The following is a 15,312-nucleotide window of genomic DNA, read 5'->3' as shown; positions in this document are numbered from 1 at the left end:
AACTTGTCAAGTGCTGTGGAAGATACTCGAGGGTGGTGTTTAATGAAGATTCATCGTAATTTTTGAGTAAGGAAAACGTCATTAACAAATCTGAAACCGGCTGTCTCTGGATTTGGTGGAAAGCATAAGCGTACATTTCAAACTGGTTTACTTTAGTTCCACATATTTCGATTGTTATTGTTTTTTTGACCAATGACGCAGTGAAATAAAGTATAGCCAGTGCAATCTGAACCATATTCGGTAATCAATTTAAATGAATTTGTTACTGACATGTTTGTTTTGCAAATTACCCGTGAGAATCGATTATTACTTTTGGTTTTAACATTTGGGATCAACTTCAGTATCTGAGCGACAGCGCACCCACTCCCACCCCCCCCCCCTTCTGATGTGCAGTTGCTTAGATACTGACAGTGGTCCAACATTTGTTCTTTTCAGAACCAACAAGTATAGGAAAACTTGACCTCGCATTCGCCATTGGTGCTGCGTCACGTGACGCTAAGAACGTTTTGCAGCATATGAAGGAAATCATCAAAAGCATAGCTGATATGTATGGCACTGACTTGATCCACTATGGGGTCATTACTTTTGACTCGGAGGCTGCTATTAAGTTACGCTTTGGCAACAAAATTAACTCTGCGGAGAATCTGAAAGCGTTCATCGATTCAATACCTGCGCCAAATGGTGGGCCTGCCATCGACAAGGCATTAGAGGCGGCTAAAGTTCTCTTTGGAGGCGATGACGTTCGTTATGACGCGCAAAAAGTTCTCGTGGTGATGGTGGACAAGCGATCCAGTGGGGACGAAGTCTCTGCCATGAAGACAGCGGTGGAGCTCAAAGAGAGTGGAGTTAATATTATCACAGTTGCTGTGGGAAGCGAAACTGACCTCGTTAACCTGAAAAATATCTCGAAAACTCCTGGTAACGTGATCAACACCACCAGCCGTGGCAAACCTGATGAAGTTGGCAAGGAAATCGTGGATAAAACAGGTATAATGAGAGTTATCCCCTGTTGAAAGTGTCAGAGAGAGTTAAAAACAGTTGTCTTTGAATGAAGGCTTCTTTAGTGTACCGTAAAGAATGCAAATCATCAGAATGTGAATGTTTCTATGAAGAGAAACATAATTAAGTGATACAGCTCTTTCGAGAAAAGTTGTCGGGAAAAAGGACAAAAGTGCACGCGATAATCTCGAAAGGTAATAGAGGTATCTGATGATCCGTTCCTTTTAATAAGTTTAATTAATAAATAAATTCATCAAACCCGCTATATCCTGTTCTCTCAGTGAATTTTTCTCAGATTTCCCTGAAATCCTGTGTTCATGAAACTATGACGTGAAAAACTACCCACAATACTGTTTGGGTTTCGAGTGCACTTTAACGCTATTTTTCCGACAACTGTTCCCAAAACAGCTGTATACAGAAATATAAATTTTAGTCAAAAAGATTTTAATTTCACTGGCATTTTCAATGGATTATCCTCTACAGCTTTCAATTTTTTCGTTGTAATCTTCACACATCACACCTAGTTATAAACAAGAACCTTTTATTGAGATATAATACATTAACCCAAATTACAAAGGTAATAGTCTGATATCCTTTCCAAAAATTTTTTTGAGGTAAGTTGGTGAAAGTTCAGCCGCTAACACACCTCGAGTTAAAGTCGGCTTTGTCTTTGTTTCAGACCCATTGAAGGTGACAAAGATCGATGTAGGCTTTGCTCTTGGCGCCACGTCCCGAGATGCATCAGTGACGATCAGACTTATGCAGGAATCCATCAAGTTCATAATAGACACTTACGGAACAACAAACCTGCACTACAGTGTTATGAAGTTTGATGAGCGGCCGCAGGTTTTGGTCCGTTTTGCGAACAAACACTCTTCTGAAGAGTTAAAGGAGATCATTGAGGAATTTATCGTGCCCAGTTCTGGTTCGCTAGATTTAGAGAAGGCGTTGATTGAGGCGAAGAAGCTGTTCGATGAGGCGGTAGCTAGACCAGATGCTAAGAAATTCCTGATAGTGTTCATGGATAACAAGTCAAAGAATGACAGGATTGCTATCGTTGACGCATCTAAACCGATCATTCCAGAAAGTGGCGTTGTACCTGTTGGAGTGGGCGAAGAAGTGGACAAAAAGGAGTTAGAGGCCATTACTCCTCTGAAGAACACAACAGTAACAGCACCGAAGACAGGAAATCCCGATGAAGTGGCAAAGGAGATCATTGATAAAATGAAGAAAAGTAAGCCTCCATCAGTAGTTTAAGGGGGCATTGTGATACACAGCCAATCAGTGAAGAGGGTTATGTACAACATTGACAATTCTTGTGATATTGGATCAACTAACAATCCTCTAATCGACATTTTTCGTTATTTTCAACACTTGTCTGCTGGATATTGTATTGATATTATAAGGAGTAATTCTGTCTCGGTCCCCTATGGAAGTGAAAATTTTAAGTTTAATTCTTCCCATACTTCTGCACTTCTCCCTTAAAAAAAAACATCTTTTGGCCACTTACTTGGAAGGTAAATGTACTAGTCGCGCTGAAAGGCACAAAATGTTTCGCCTCTTCCCCATTTTGTTATCGATATTTCATGGTTAAAGTTGAACACTTTGGTTTTCCCGGGGAACACGGTGGCTAAATGGTCAATGCGCTGGACTCTGGGTCGTGATTTAGCCGGGTCATTGGGTTGTGTTCTTGAGGCAAAACACTTTATCCTCAAAGTGCCTCTCTCCACCTAGGAGTATAAATGGCGATTTGTCAGGGAAGCCTAATGAAATCCCGGAGGAAAACATTGCGATGGACTGACATCCCACCATTGATACTCTTAGTCACTTCATGTTATAGAAACCGGGATAAGCTCCTGATGGATGGGCCATCTGGCTGGAGTTTAGACTTTCCCATTTGCCGTCCAGTTGTTTAATTTGACTTAATCTAACAGATGAATTTACTTTTGTTTTGTTTTTAGTTATCCTCGAACCAACGGTTCCTGAAGTCGACTTGGGTTTTATTATATCTGCTGGTTCGACTGACGCCTCAGCCACGTTGCAACAAATTAAGGACATCGTCAAGTCTTTCATCAATAAGTATTCCACCTACAGACTTCGTTATGGCATCATCTCAGGTGGAAGCTCGCCACGCATAGAGCTCGCCTTACCTGACAGCGTAAACTCAGGTGTATTACAAAAGGTTGAAAGTCTTTCTAGACCCAGGGGTACCCCTGACCTGGCCAAGGCTCTACTTCTTGGTGTAGAGCTTCTGTCTCCCGCTCGACCAAGCGCTCAGAAAGTCCTGGTTATAATCACAGATGTCAAGTCAGGCAGCTCTTCAAGGCAGTTGAGGCTTGCAACACAAGCTGTTGATAATAAAGGAATTCGCGTCCTTGCAGTCACCATTGGCAAGGAAGTGGATCGTTCCGAGCTGATAACGGGAACAGGATCTGGTGAAAACATCATCAACAGCTCCAAAACTGACGAAGGCGGAGAAGTCAGGGAAAAAATCATGAAAAAAATTAGAGAGGGTAAGCGTGGAAGTTTTTTATATTTTTTGGTTTCACGAGCTATTCTTGATTGAGAAAATAATGGCCGTAATGCTATTTTTTGTTGTTTTCTCCAGCAAAACAAATTCAAGATGTTGACGTAGTGTTCGCCATCAGTGCGACGGCAAGAGACTATCGGCGAACCTTCAGTGTAATGAAAGGAGTGATGAAGTCCATCTTTGATCAGCTTGGTGTTGAAAGCATCCGGCCAGCGATAATCGTGTATGGAGACAGTGCGTCTGTGCGGCTACGCTTTGACGAGGAAATCACCGACATAGACGAATTGAAGCGACGCATTGATAACTTACCGCGGAACACAGGAACCCCAGACTTGAATGCAGCATTGAAAATGGCGCAGATCGTATTTGCGGGATCTCGACCAAATGCCAAGAAAGTGCTTGTGATTATTACTGATGACAAATCAGATAGTAAACCGTGGGTTATTACAGCGGGAGCGAGACAACTTGAAGAAGAAGGGATCGAAGTTGTAGCGGTTGGAATAGGAAGTGAAGTTGATCGCAAACAACTTGAAACCACTACACCATACAAGGACAACATTATCACAGCAGATAAAGATGATAACACCAAGGATATTGCAAATAAGATTGTAGTGATTATACTAAGAAGTGAGTGGTTATCTTTTCATAAAAAAAAAAGCGAGATGGTGTAAACTCAGTGATTACCTACAAGTGAGGAACTTGTTGAATTCCTAGGAAGAGTTTGTGAATTCCTTCATGTTGGGCTTTTACGTGATTAATTTTAAGTGGCTCGTAGGTATCGGGTTCTGAATGTCATGTTTGCTTATCGTTGATACAGCTGTTTACAAAGTAAGCGGAATCTTTGACCCTAAACGGATGCACCAATCTGCGCGCTTTAACAATTGAGTTTGGAAAACCAAAACCACATAATTACAACGATCAGTTAGAGGAAAAGGAAAGGAGCCAATAGTAATTTAAAGCAAAAACGAGCAGATCGCCTGAGGAAAAAAAAACATGTAATCAAGTCGCAGATGGTTTCAATTTTGAATTTGATTGGTTGAGAGAGTGGACCGAGAGCAAAGTGAAGCATAACTAATCCGGGACTAGAGAAATATATTTTCATCCTGTCATGAACGTGGGACAAATAATGAGTTTCTCAGTCTCCATTGAAGAATCGAGGCTCAGCGATCGAATTCCGCGTCTGATGTTCTACCATTGAGCGTCAGAGACTCTGCGGTAGACAAGCCATCACGAACTTTCTTATGTGACACGCATCCTGTATACTGCTAGGATCCCCGATTGTTACTAAGTAACAAATACAACGTAGCTGAAATTTGCGCCTGCGAATTAACAATCAAAGCGCTTTCCAGTGTTTAAGTTATCGTCGCGGTAATGATTTTGTTAGGTTTTGTTTATTTTTTATTTTATAGCAACAATGCATCATTGTGTTTTTTTTTAATCTAACTTTGTTGTTTCTTTCCGTATCAGAGAGAATACGTCTTCCAAAGATCGACTTGATGTTTGTAATAAGCTCGCAATCTTCCAAATCCTCTCAAACATTCCCTTACATGAAGGCCATTTTGACTGACATTATGCAGAATTATAGCACAAATCAAATCCACTTCGCAGTTGTGTTGTACGGTAATGAACCCTCTGTCATTCTACGATTTTCTGACGGATATACGGATCCTGACAAACTTGTAGAGGAGATAAGCTCGGCTAGAAACGTCCCTGGGGGCTCAGCACTAGACAAGGCATTACAGACAGCTAAAATGATTTTCACTGAGGATGAGGCCGTTAGGCCGGAAGCGCGGAAAATCTTGGTCATCATAACAGACGAGAAGTCATCTGGTGATACGGTGGTTGCTAAGGGTGTTGCTAAGGACTTAATTGACAATCACGTGTCTATTATAACTGTTGCACTTGGAAGCGAGGCTGATCGTAAAGAGTTAGAAGAGCTCACTCCCACTGATGGCAACTCCCTGAACGCAACAACTGACAAGGATCCGGGAGAGACTGCTGAAGAGATCATAGGGAAAATAGCACAACGTACGTGGTTATTTCTAAATGATTATTTGAAGTTTCTGTTAATTACATTAGTTAGTTGATAACTTTAAGCTGATAGAGGTTGTTGCAAAAGCTGACTCTTTGAAGTGTGGCCCTTGTTGGGATAAGTTTATGATGGGCTAGCGGTCGAAGGCTAGTGGTCGAAGGCTAATGGTCGAAATAAAAGAAGAGTGGACGTGGAGTAATGATTTTTCGTGGATACGTGAAAAAAACAATAGCACGAGCACATCAACCTTTGATAAGATCTTATCCGTCTTCATTGACTATGATTTTTCTTCCTACATGTTAACACACGGAACTCTTGAATGTACTTTAGTGGGGATGTAGTCTTTCTTCCTTGAATATTCTTACAAATGTTTTAGTTATTTCATATTTTTAGTTATTTCTCAGAGTGTTTTTTTTTCCTGACAGTTCCAGACCCTATCAACGTAGAGAAGATCGACATAGTCTTCGCAGTTAGCGCCTCTTCGTCACAGGCAAAGGAAATATTCCAGTTAATGAAAGACACTCTGTCGTCCATTGTCGCCACACATGGCGCTGAAAATATTCATTATACCATTGTGTCATATGGATCTCAAATAAGATCTTTTGTGAACTTTCAAGACAATTTTGGAGACGAGAAAGGCTTGTTGAGGATACTAGAGAACCTCTCTCCCGTGGGTGGTACACCTGATTTGGACAAGACCCTTGAATACGCAAAGAGTGCATTGGAGGGACCGGGCTCCCGTGCAGACGCGAAGAAATTCCTTGTGCTCCTGGTGGACAACAAGTCGGGTAGCACCGAAGAAGATGTGTTGAAATTTGCGTTCTTACTGGAAGGTGGCGGTATAAAGGTGATACCAGTAGGAATAGGAGTTGCTGTAGACCGCGAGGAACTAGAAAACACTACCCCGCTGAAGGGAAATATCATTGAAGTTCCAGAGGAATCAAAGCCCGAGAATCTTGGGAAGAAAATTATCGACAAGATCCGAGAAAGTAAGTGTAGAAAGTTTCCATCATTAGAAGAAACGTCGGTCTTATTAGATCGCACCGCAGAGACCCTGTTATTGCTTTCTTCTGTATAGTGCTCGGTTATTTCGAAATATGTTCAGTTGTTAAATGGGGCTATTTTGAACGGGTGTGCCTTTGAAATAAATAAATTAGATTATAGCAGAGGCATCATCACTGAGGAGTCTTCGTCGTCGATGGTTGGAAAAAGGATGTTTCCAGTTGAAGAGGGAGGAGAGCATGGATCCTCCCTCCAACCCGAGGAACGACAAGAATCAAGATCAAACTCCACATATGACGCCATTTTAGTGAATTGAACCGCAGTGGTTGGAGGCTAGCATTGTCGCCACTGCGCCATCCCCTCGTCCTCTTTTTCCTGCAGAAATTTATTGCCCTCCCTCAGTTATAATGTTAAGACATGTTAGCTTATCTAAATCATCGAACCCATTTTTTCAACAGATCTGTTCCTTCCATCAATCCCAGAGGTCGACCTGGTGTTTGCGATCAGCGCTGCGTCAGCAAATGCAGATGAAAACTTCAAGAAAGTAAAGGAAGTTATAAAGGCCATCATTGACACGTACTCCATGAACAAGCTCCGCTATGGTGTCATTGTATTTGGATCGAGCGCAACCACAAGAATCGCCTTACTGGATGACTTCCCCAGTGATAAGAAACTCAAGAGTTTTTTAAATATCATTTCCAGAGAGAGAGAGCTTCCTAATTTAGATAAGGCTCTAAAGATGGGAAAGGAATTGTTTTATGAGACACCAGAGCGTCCAAATGCAAGAAGAGTTCTTGTGGTAATCCTGGATAGAAAGTCTACAAGTAAGCTTCCCCAATTAAGGGAAAGTGCGAAAATGCTGGAGGAAGACAGTATCAGGGTGATAGCAGTTGCCATTGGAAACGAAGTAGATCGTAATGAACTTGGAGTGATCACACCTGACAAGACCCACGTTATCAACGTCACCACCGACGTCACTGTCATTGATTTTAAAGAGAAAATAATCCGCAAAGTGTTTGAAGGTAAATCCGCTTACCGCGATGTTATAAAAGTTAAATATTTACATTGTCTCTCATTTTTGTTTCATACACGGTGGACTGTTAGGAAAATTGAACGGGACTCAATTCCTGTAAAATGGAATGAAGTTTTAAAACGTGAATTTTTAGCAGATAGATTGTGGTTTTTTTCGACGCTCAGTTGACGTTCAGTGCTTAGACTTTGAGTGCAAGTCAGTTGCGTCACACACAACAGTGAGTTGGCAAAATATGGCAAAAATGAGGCTGAGAATGTAATTACATAACTAATAGAAGTTACGTTTTTTCAAATACTGTTTCTCCAAACTCTTTAAACCCCTATAATCTAATTTTTCTTTACAATGGCACACCTGAATCATGCAGTAAGGTCATTGGAACAAAGAAAATTATCAGCAGCTATAGAAACTGTTGATTTTTACACAAATTCTTGTCAGCATCTTAGGGAATGAATGTCTACTGATTTTAGGGTGTAAAGAGTTAAACCTTTCAATGCATTGTCCTTAAATTCTACCGCGAGTATCTCTTGTCCACTGAACTGTACGATTCATTTTTCAGAGGAGAAAGGCGAGGAACATGACTTTGTCATTGCGGTGTCTGTTGGTCTTAGAAACATGCCGTTCTTCAAGAAAATGGGTATAGAACTTCTGGATAGATATCCAATTAGCAGAGCTGCTTACAGTTTCCTTACTTACAACTCAGGAATAAGAAGAGTCCATACTTTTCAAAGGAAGTTCTCTTCCGATAGCCAGGTTAAAGCCGTCGTACAGAACCTACCTGCCAGATTGGGTTCTCGTGCCAGACTTGATCTGGCCCTGGTGGAAGCAAAGAAATTGTTTACAGTAGGATCTGGAAGCCGGCCTCACGCAAGAAAGGTTGTTGTTATATACACGGACAGAGAACAAACTGGCAGTGACACGGCTGCAGCAGCCAAAACCTCGAAGGAAATGGAAAAGGAAGGAATTCAGATTATTGTTGTTCTTTTGAACATGAGGAACGTTCCTCCAATTTGCGGTGTGGTCACTCCAAATAAGATAAGTATCATTCCGTCAAAACCAGAAGAAGGTCCTAAAGTGGGTGTGGACAAGATCAACGAAGTTCTGAAAGAAGGTATACATATTTTATTGATACAGATCGGATATTTAAATTGCTCTTGTGGTGTGAAAAATTTCTGTGTAAAAAGGCGAAAGAGTGAGTCACATTTTCTGTCAGTTGAGTTTGTCCTGTTCTTAGACGTGATCCACACTTTGTTATTGGAGAGTTTGTTTCCTGGTTTCCTTCATTTTATATCTGAATTAAGACGCCGTCATTCGTATGGTTGAAGTACATTTTTTACATTTTAGGTCTTAAACCGACTCCGGAGATTGAACTATGCTTTGCCTTCAGCGCAACAAGCATAAAATCAGGCAAGACCTCGCTTTTGATGAAGAAGACAATCAACAAGATCATCGAAAAGTATGGCGCTGTCAAACTTCACTATTTAGCCGTCGTGTTTGGTACCCAAGCTCAACCTTTAATTAGTTTCCGAGATCAAAATCTAAGCGACAAAGATCTCATATCCATCATCAGCCGTGTTCGACTACCTCCTGGCAGCCCCAGACTAAATGTAGCTTTGCAAGAAGTTAAGGAAGCCTTCGACAAGAGTCCCAAGCGGCCCGGGGTAAAGCGAGTGCTAGTCGTGTTGATTGACAACAAGTCAACTGGTGACGCAGACAACATGAAGAAGCTGCAAGCTGCTAAAGAGCTGTACGGAGGAGACGTGAGCATAATCATGGTCGCGATTGGTGAAGAAACAGATCTGAATGAGCTTGGAACAGTGATATCTCGTAAAGAGAATCTCATTAAAGAGTCCATAGACGTTGATCCAGAAGAACTTGCAGAGAAAATAGTCGAGAAGACCTTTGGTGGTAAGTAGCCCCTCCATTATAATTTCTTTACGTACGAATGGGGAATAATGATGGCGAGACAGTGAAAGCGCTTCGTTCCCACCGCTGTAGCCTGCGTTGATTCCTAAACCTAAAGCGTCGCCGGTGGGTTGATGTTGTTAATATAGTGGTCAAGAGGGTATAAACTTTAGCCGGCCGCACGCAATTTCCTGCGCAGTTTCCCGCGCAAACTTTGCGCAGAATCCTACGTGGTTCTTTCAAACGTGCTACTTTTAAATAATTGAAAAATAGCACACGTTTTCGAGACGGGCAGTTGAATCAAACATTTCGTATCTTTGTCACAATTGAAGAACGCAAGATTTTGAAGTTTTGTAGACGGTTCCTCTAGGTGTTCTTACTTCACAGTTATTTTACTAAGCTATTATTATATCTGGGATAATTTTATAGCTAGATACTTAACTAGGGGTTTCCTCTGAACTTCGATCAAAGATAATTCAATAAAGGAAAAGGAAATGCATGCGCCTCAGTCGGTCGTAGAGTGCTCCATCGCTTGATTGATAGTTTCTCTTTTCGATGTCAACAGCTGCAAAAGAGGAGCGTATTCCTGAAACGGATATTGTTTTTGCAATCACTGCAACCTCTTCAAGGTGGAACAACAACCTTCAACATATGAAGGATGCAATCACTTCGATCCTGGACACGTTCTCCATGGATTTGATACGAGTCGGTGTCATTGTGTTCGGAGGAGAAGTTGATACTTCCATTTCCATACAGAGTAACTTAGATAACTCGCTACAAGCTGATGTTGGCAGGCTGCTACCTAAATTTGGAGTACCAGACCTAAAAAGTGCACTCAGTGTTGCAAAGAATGTTTTTCAGACAAGCGGGAGAACAAACGCTCGCAAGGTTATAGTGGTGATATCTGACAGACGGTCTGGCAGCAGCCAAGAAGACATTGAAGCCGAGGTAGATCGTCTGACTGAAGAAAATATCGTACTGATCAGCGTTGTAATTGGTAACGAAGCTGACCCTAAAGAACTGAAGAAGTTTACTCCTCACGAAGTGACGAAAACCACACCAGATGAAAATCCGAAAGAACTGGGCGAGAAGATCATCATCTTAGTGCTGAAAGGTAAAAAAGTATTGATTGAATATGTCGTGAAATCTTGCAATATTGCCGTTCAAAAAATTTGCCTTTTTCCATTGTTAGGTTTGGTAGGAATTTAGCTGCGAGAAGAAGTAAGAATATTGCGATATTGACCTCTACCCGAAGTGGTTACTGTAGATATACCTGTATCTGTTTTATTTCATGATTTGCCAATTATCTCCAAATAGAACCAGGTGTAGACCTTGCTTTTGCCGTTAGCGTTGACCAAGGGAACCTCAAACTTCTCAAGGACACAGTACAGAAAGTGATCGACAACTACGGCGTGGACAGAATACATTATGGTCTCATCACATTTGGTTCGTCCGCCACGATTAGGATCCGATTTACAGATGAGGTCAAGGATCCGGACGAGCTAAAGAAGTCTGTCAGTGAAAACATGATATCGACTCGCAGTTCTCCGAATGTAGACGAGGCCCTAGCAAAGGCGGAAATGCTGTTCCAAGGTTCAAAGCGAGATCAGACGCACAAAATTTTAGTGGTGATAATGGATCGGTTATCATCGAGTGATCCTCTTATCGTACAGGTACACGGTATTTAGTTGTAATTGTTTGCAGTAGAGGTGCTCTTCTTTACTGCTTCGGACCTATATTCGTCCTACACTAGCGGCGCGCAAATGTTTCTGATTTAACTGTGCTGAAATAGTTATTTCTTCTTAAATCTGTTGGGTAGAACACATAGTAATAGACCATCCTAATAATTTGTCACGATTGTGGGACGCACTGATTCTAAATACGACAAGCCACTTTCGATCTCGCGATTGTATGATTATGACCGTATGAACGAATGTTTCTCGACAGCGACAACTTCGTACAGACTGTTTATTTTGAGATGTAGTTGTATTGCTAGTGTGACCGCAAACGTTCCTTAATTTCGTGCTGAAAGGAAACGAAAGAAAGTATATCACTATAGACTGCTGTTACTGACGCGGGTTAAAGTACTAACACATTTTATTTTAACCATCTTAGGCCAGAGCTAGAAGACTGGTGGACTTGGGAGTGACAGTAATCCCTGTTATTATTGGCGATGAAGTAAACAAGGAACATGTCAAGCCCGTTACAGATGACGAAGATCGTATTGTGCCAGTCCAACCAACTGATAGACCAGAGGAAGTGACAGTGGTTATTGTCGTCCAAATAGACGAGGCTATAAAAAGTACGTATCCTCACACATTTTTGTAATTTTATCGCTGTGCTTGTTCAACGAGTGCTCTGTGTTATTCTGTTATCCATTTTTTTAAATAGACAGTACAGCTTGGCAGCACTTCTCCCTACTGATTACTTGCCTACCTGGTGAAATTTCACATTTTGAATTACCAGGCCACGAACTCTACCTTGATTGAGTGAATATTTGAAAGTCCAAGCAAAACAAACTTTCGAAGTAACCCAAATTTCATGAAAATAGAATTGAACTGTTTCATTTTTCTTAGTACTTCAGAGAGAGTGAAGACGGTTGTCAAATACGTAACTCTTCGGGCGAAGTATTCTTTGAAATTCGCTACTTCAATGAGCGAAATTCGCGCACCTCACTCAATTACGTTTTCTCAATACTATAAGTTAGTAATGGAAACTTTGTGTGGAATTCAATCTATCTTTTATGTGCCACAGGACCTGCTCAATTAGTAGACGTCAACCTTGTGTTTGCCATCAGCGCCAACTCCATGGATTCGGATAGAACCTTCCTACAGATGCAGGAGATCATAAAATCCGTTGTGGACACTTATCCCACATCGAATATATTTTACAGTGTTTTGTCTTTCGGAGATTCGCCTGTTGTTCATTTGGACTTCACCGACCAACTTTCCGACGAGAATATTAAACGAACGATTGACTCCATTGGTCAAACAACTGGTTCAAGCTCTCTCGATAAAGCCTTGGACAAAGCAAGGGATCTTCTTAACGCCGCAGCCACAGAGAGGCCCGGTGCGAAAAATATTCTTGTTGTAATGGTAGACAGTAAATCTGACAGTGACATGATCGATGTCAAGGTCTCGTCAAGACTGCTTCGGGGTGATGGAGTGAAGGTGATGGTTGTTGGTGTCGGTAATGAGGTGGATCAAGAAGAAACAGGAAGCATCACATATATTGCGATTCTCACCAATACAACCGATAGACCTGAGGGCGTGGCCAAAGAGATTATTAGAAACATTGACAAAGGTAAGAATGAAGCAGGTTTGAGGTCGATTCTTTATTCCTTTGAAATTAGTCTCTGTGATAGATAGACATCATTGGATGAGTTAGAGTGCATAAAGTTTTTTCAATTATTCACTTGGCGTATCTTTACACGTCATATTGTCAACGCACCTCTTAAACCCTATTCAAAAGGCGGTCTTATATTCGTTTGCAGTTAGTTTAAAGAACTGTTAACGACCATAACTGTCCTTGGCAACTACAACTGCATGGGTATTTTGTATTAAGATCTAAACTCCATGGTGGTAGGACCCCGAAAAACAATAGAGAACTTCATCTCCCGACAAAAAAATTGCTATGGGTCAATCCACATTTCAATACGCCGCTGGAAAGGAATTGAACGATCTTTCATACGAACGTCGCACCTGCGATAAGCTAAGAACTTTTAAATGAAGACTTTACATTAATTAAGATTTAACAAGAATATTGTGTTTTCAGTCTAGGTAACGTCTTTATGAATATCATTATTATTTCTATTAGAAACCTTGCGGGATGTTCTCATTCTTTTTTATTTCAGACACTCGAGATATTCCCGCAATCGACCTTGCATTTGCCTTGAGTGCTGCTGCTGTAGACGCCGACGATATCTTCGATAAGATGAAGAATACAGTAGATACTATAGTAAAGCTTTATGGCGTTGACAAGATCCGGTACGCACTCGTGACATTTGGAGACAAAGCTAATACTGTCGCTGATTTCGACAATGACCGCGGGAAAGACGCACTTAGGACAATTGTTCAAAACGTTAGCCGGCCAACGGGTGAACCAGACGTGAGGGAAGCCTTGGAAGAAGTAGAAAAACTGTTCGAAAATGCTTCGCCCAGACCTGGAAGCTGGAAAGTGCTTGTGGTTTTTATAGATAAGAAGTCAGCCAATAGCCGTGATGACATCAAGGAGGCAGCTAAACCGCTTATAGAGAAGAATGTCACAATTATACCTGCGACTGTCGGGTCAGAGGTTAATGTCGATGAAATAGAAGTACTGGTTACCAACAAGGAATTCATCGCCGTCTGTCCAGTTCCTGAGCCCGACACCTGGCCAGAGATAATCATCGATAAGGCTATACAGGGTGGGTCACGGAACTAAAGCTAAATGATGAAGCTAAAAGCTTTTGTTACTTGGTTTCCTCTCTTGCATTGGTTTTACAGATTCTAATAAACTAACGGAAATTTTGGTCAGTCATATGGGAAATCTAGATATCTGTTTCATATAATAATATTGTTTTTTTTCTTTAAATCTATGACCCACTTTTTCACAAGAGGTAGGAAACTCGAAACCTATGGCTTGAAGTGAACTTTTTGCCCAATTATTCGCCTCTAGAGCTGTTTAAATTAATCTGCCGGCGATTTGATATCTCTGTACTTTGGGTACAGTGTTCGTTTCGAGACCAGATTCTCATTATTACGAGCAAAGACGCTTATCAAAGACTGTATTTTACTTGACATTAAGTCCCTGAGTTCAGCTAAAGTTATGAAAATTATGAAAGACAAAATTCTGATATCGGTCGTGGAATATAAAAAAGTGTTGTTTGTCGCAAGTTTAACGTCTGCGTTACACTGTATCAGAAGGTTTCATGCTATGAAAAATCATTATTTTGAATCTATGATCCATATCCTAAAATGTCTCTAGATCTCCAATAATACACTGAAACGTATAACATAGAGCCATAAGTTGCAGATGACGTCGCACATGTGCTGCAGCATAACCGGTGCCACATTTCCGACTACTTATCGAAAGATTCTCTTTTTTGTAGAACTGCCAAAGATTCCAAAGCTCGATCTGGGATTTGCTATCAGCATCGGTTCCTCGGATGCAGATGCCAACTTACAAAAGATCAAAGACACCATGAAATCGATAATAGATCGTTACGGAAAAAGCGATATTCGATACAGCTTCATTCTCTTTGGTGATGAACCGTTTGAGAGAGTCAGCTTTGCTGAGAGCCAGCGTTACACTGTCGCTACTCTCAAGGATAGAATCAATCGTTTCACACGAATCTCTGGTGCAGCTTTAGACAAAACCCTGGAGGAGGCCAAAGAGATTTTTGAGCGTAGAGCGAGACCTGATGCTAAGAAGGTGTTGGTTGTCATTATGGACCAGACGCAGTCGAGTGGAAGGGAGAGCACTAAAAGGAAGGCAAAAGAGTTACAGATATCTGGAGTTAAGGTTGTTCCAGTGGTGCTCGGTGAAGAAGGAAACAAAGTGGAATTGGAGGAAATCACCCGACACAAAAATAACCTGGTGGAGATGGAGAAAGATGAGAATGAAGAGAAAGCTGCTGAAAAGATAATGATCAAAGTGCTGGAAGGTAACTTAACATGTTCCAAGTTTGTCATTTTATGAATTCAATTCAATCACGTGCAAACATGATCCTCACAGCTAGATTGTCACTTTTCTTTACGGGATCGGAGAACTCACTAAACCTTGCCTCGCTTTTAACCTTAATTTTTCAGGTTTTTTTTCTGCAGTCGCTCAAAT

General features: G+C 41.2%; 1 protein-coding gene across 1 annotated transcript in view; it reads left to right on the top strand.

The window, feature by feature from the left end:
• Positions 1–15,312, top strand: part of LOC131787495 (uncharacterized) — a 122,944-nt gene that overhangs the window by 38,609 nt on the left and 69,023 nt on the right. The window contains exons 36-50 of the mRNA XM_066171922.1: positions 436–987; positions 1,679–2,233; positions 2,961–3,512; positions 3,608–4,156; positions 4,997–5,557; positions 5,987–6,550; positions 7,022–7,585; positions 8,153–8,704; positions 8,938–9,501; positions 10,064–10,612; positions 10,816–11,171; positions 11,614–11,800; positions 12,253–12,801; positions 13,352–13,903; positions 14,588–15,142. Of these exons, the coding sequence (XP_066028019.1) occupies positions 436–987; positions 1,679–2,233; positions 2,961–3,512; positions 3,608–4,156; positions 4,997–5,557; positions 5,987–6,550; positions 7,022–7,585; positions 8,153–8,704; positions 8,938–9,501; positions 10,064–10,612; positions 10,816–11,171; positions 11,614–11,800; positions 12,253–12,801; positions 13,352–13,903; positions 14,588–15,142 (7,761 nt within the window). The remainder of the gene's footprint in view (positions 1–435; positions 988–1,678; positions 2,234–2,960; positions 3,513–3,607; positions 4,157–4,996; positions 5,558–5,986; positions 6,551–7,021; positions 7,586–8,152; positions 8,705–8,937; positions 9,502–10,063; positions 10,613–10,815; positions 11,172–11,613; positions 11,801–12,252; positions 12,802–13,351; positions 13,904–14,587; positions 15,143–15,312) is intronic.

This window comes from Pocillopora verrucosa, chromosome 9 (assembly GCF_036669915.1).
Source record: "Pocillopora verrucosa isolate sample1 chromosome 9, ASM3666991v2, whole genome shotgun sequence".
NCBI lineage: Eukaryota > Metazoa > Cnidaria > Anthozoa > Scleractinia > Pocilloporidae > Pocillopora > Pocillopora verrucosa.
The sequence above is the reverse complement of the archived record's forward strand: the minus strand, read 5'-3'. Positions and strand labels throughout refer to the sequence as shown.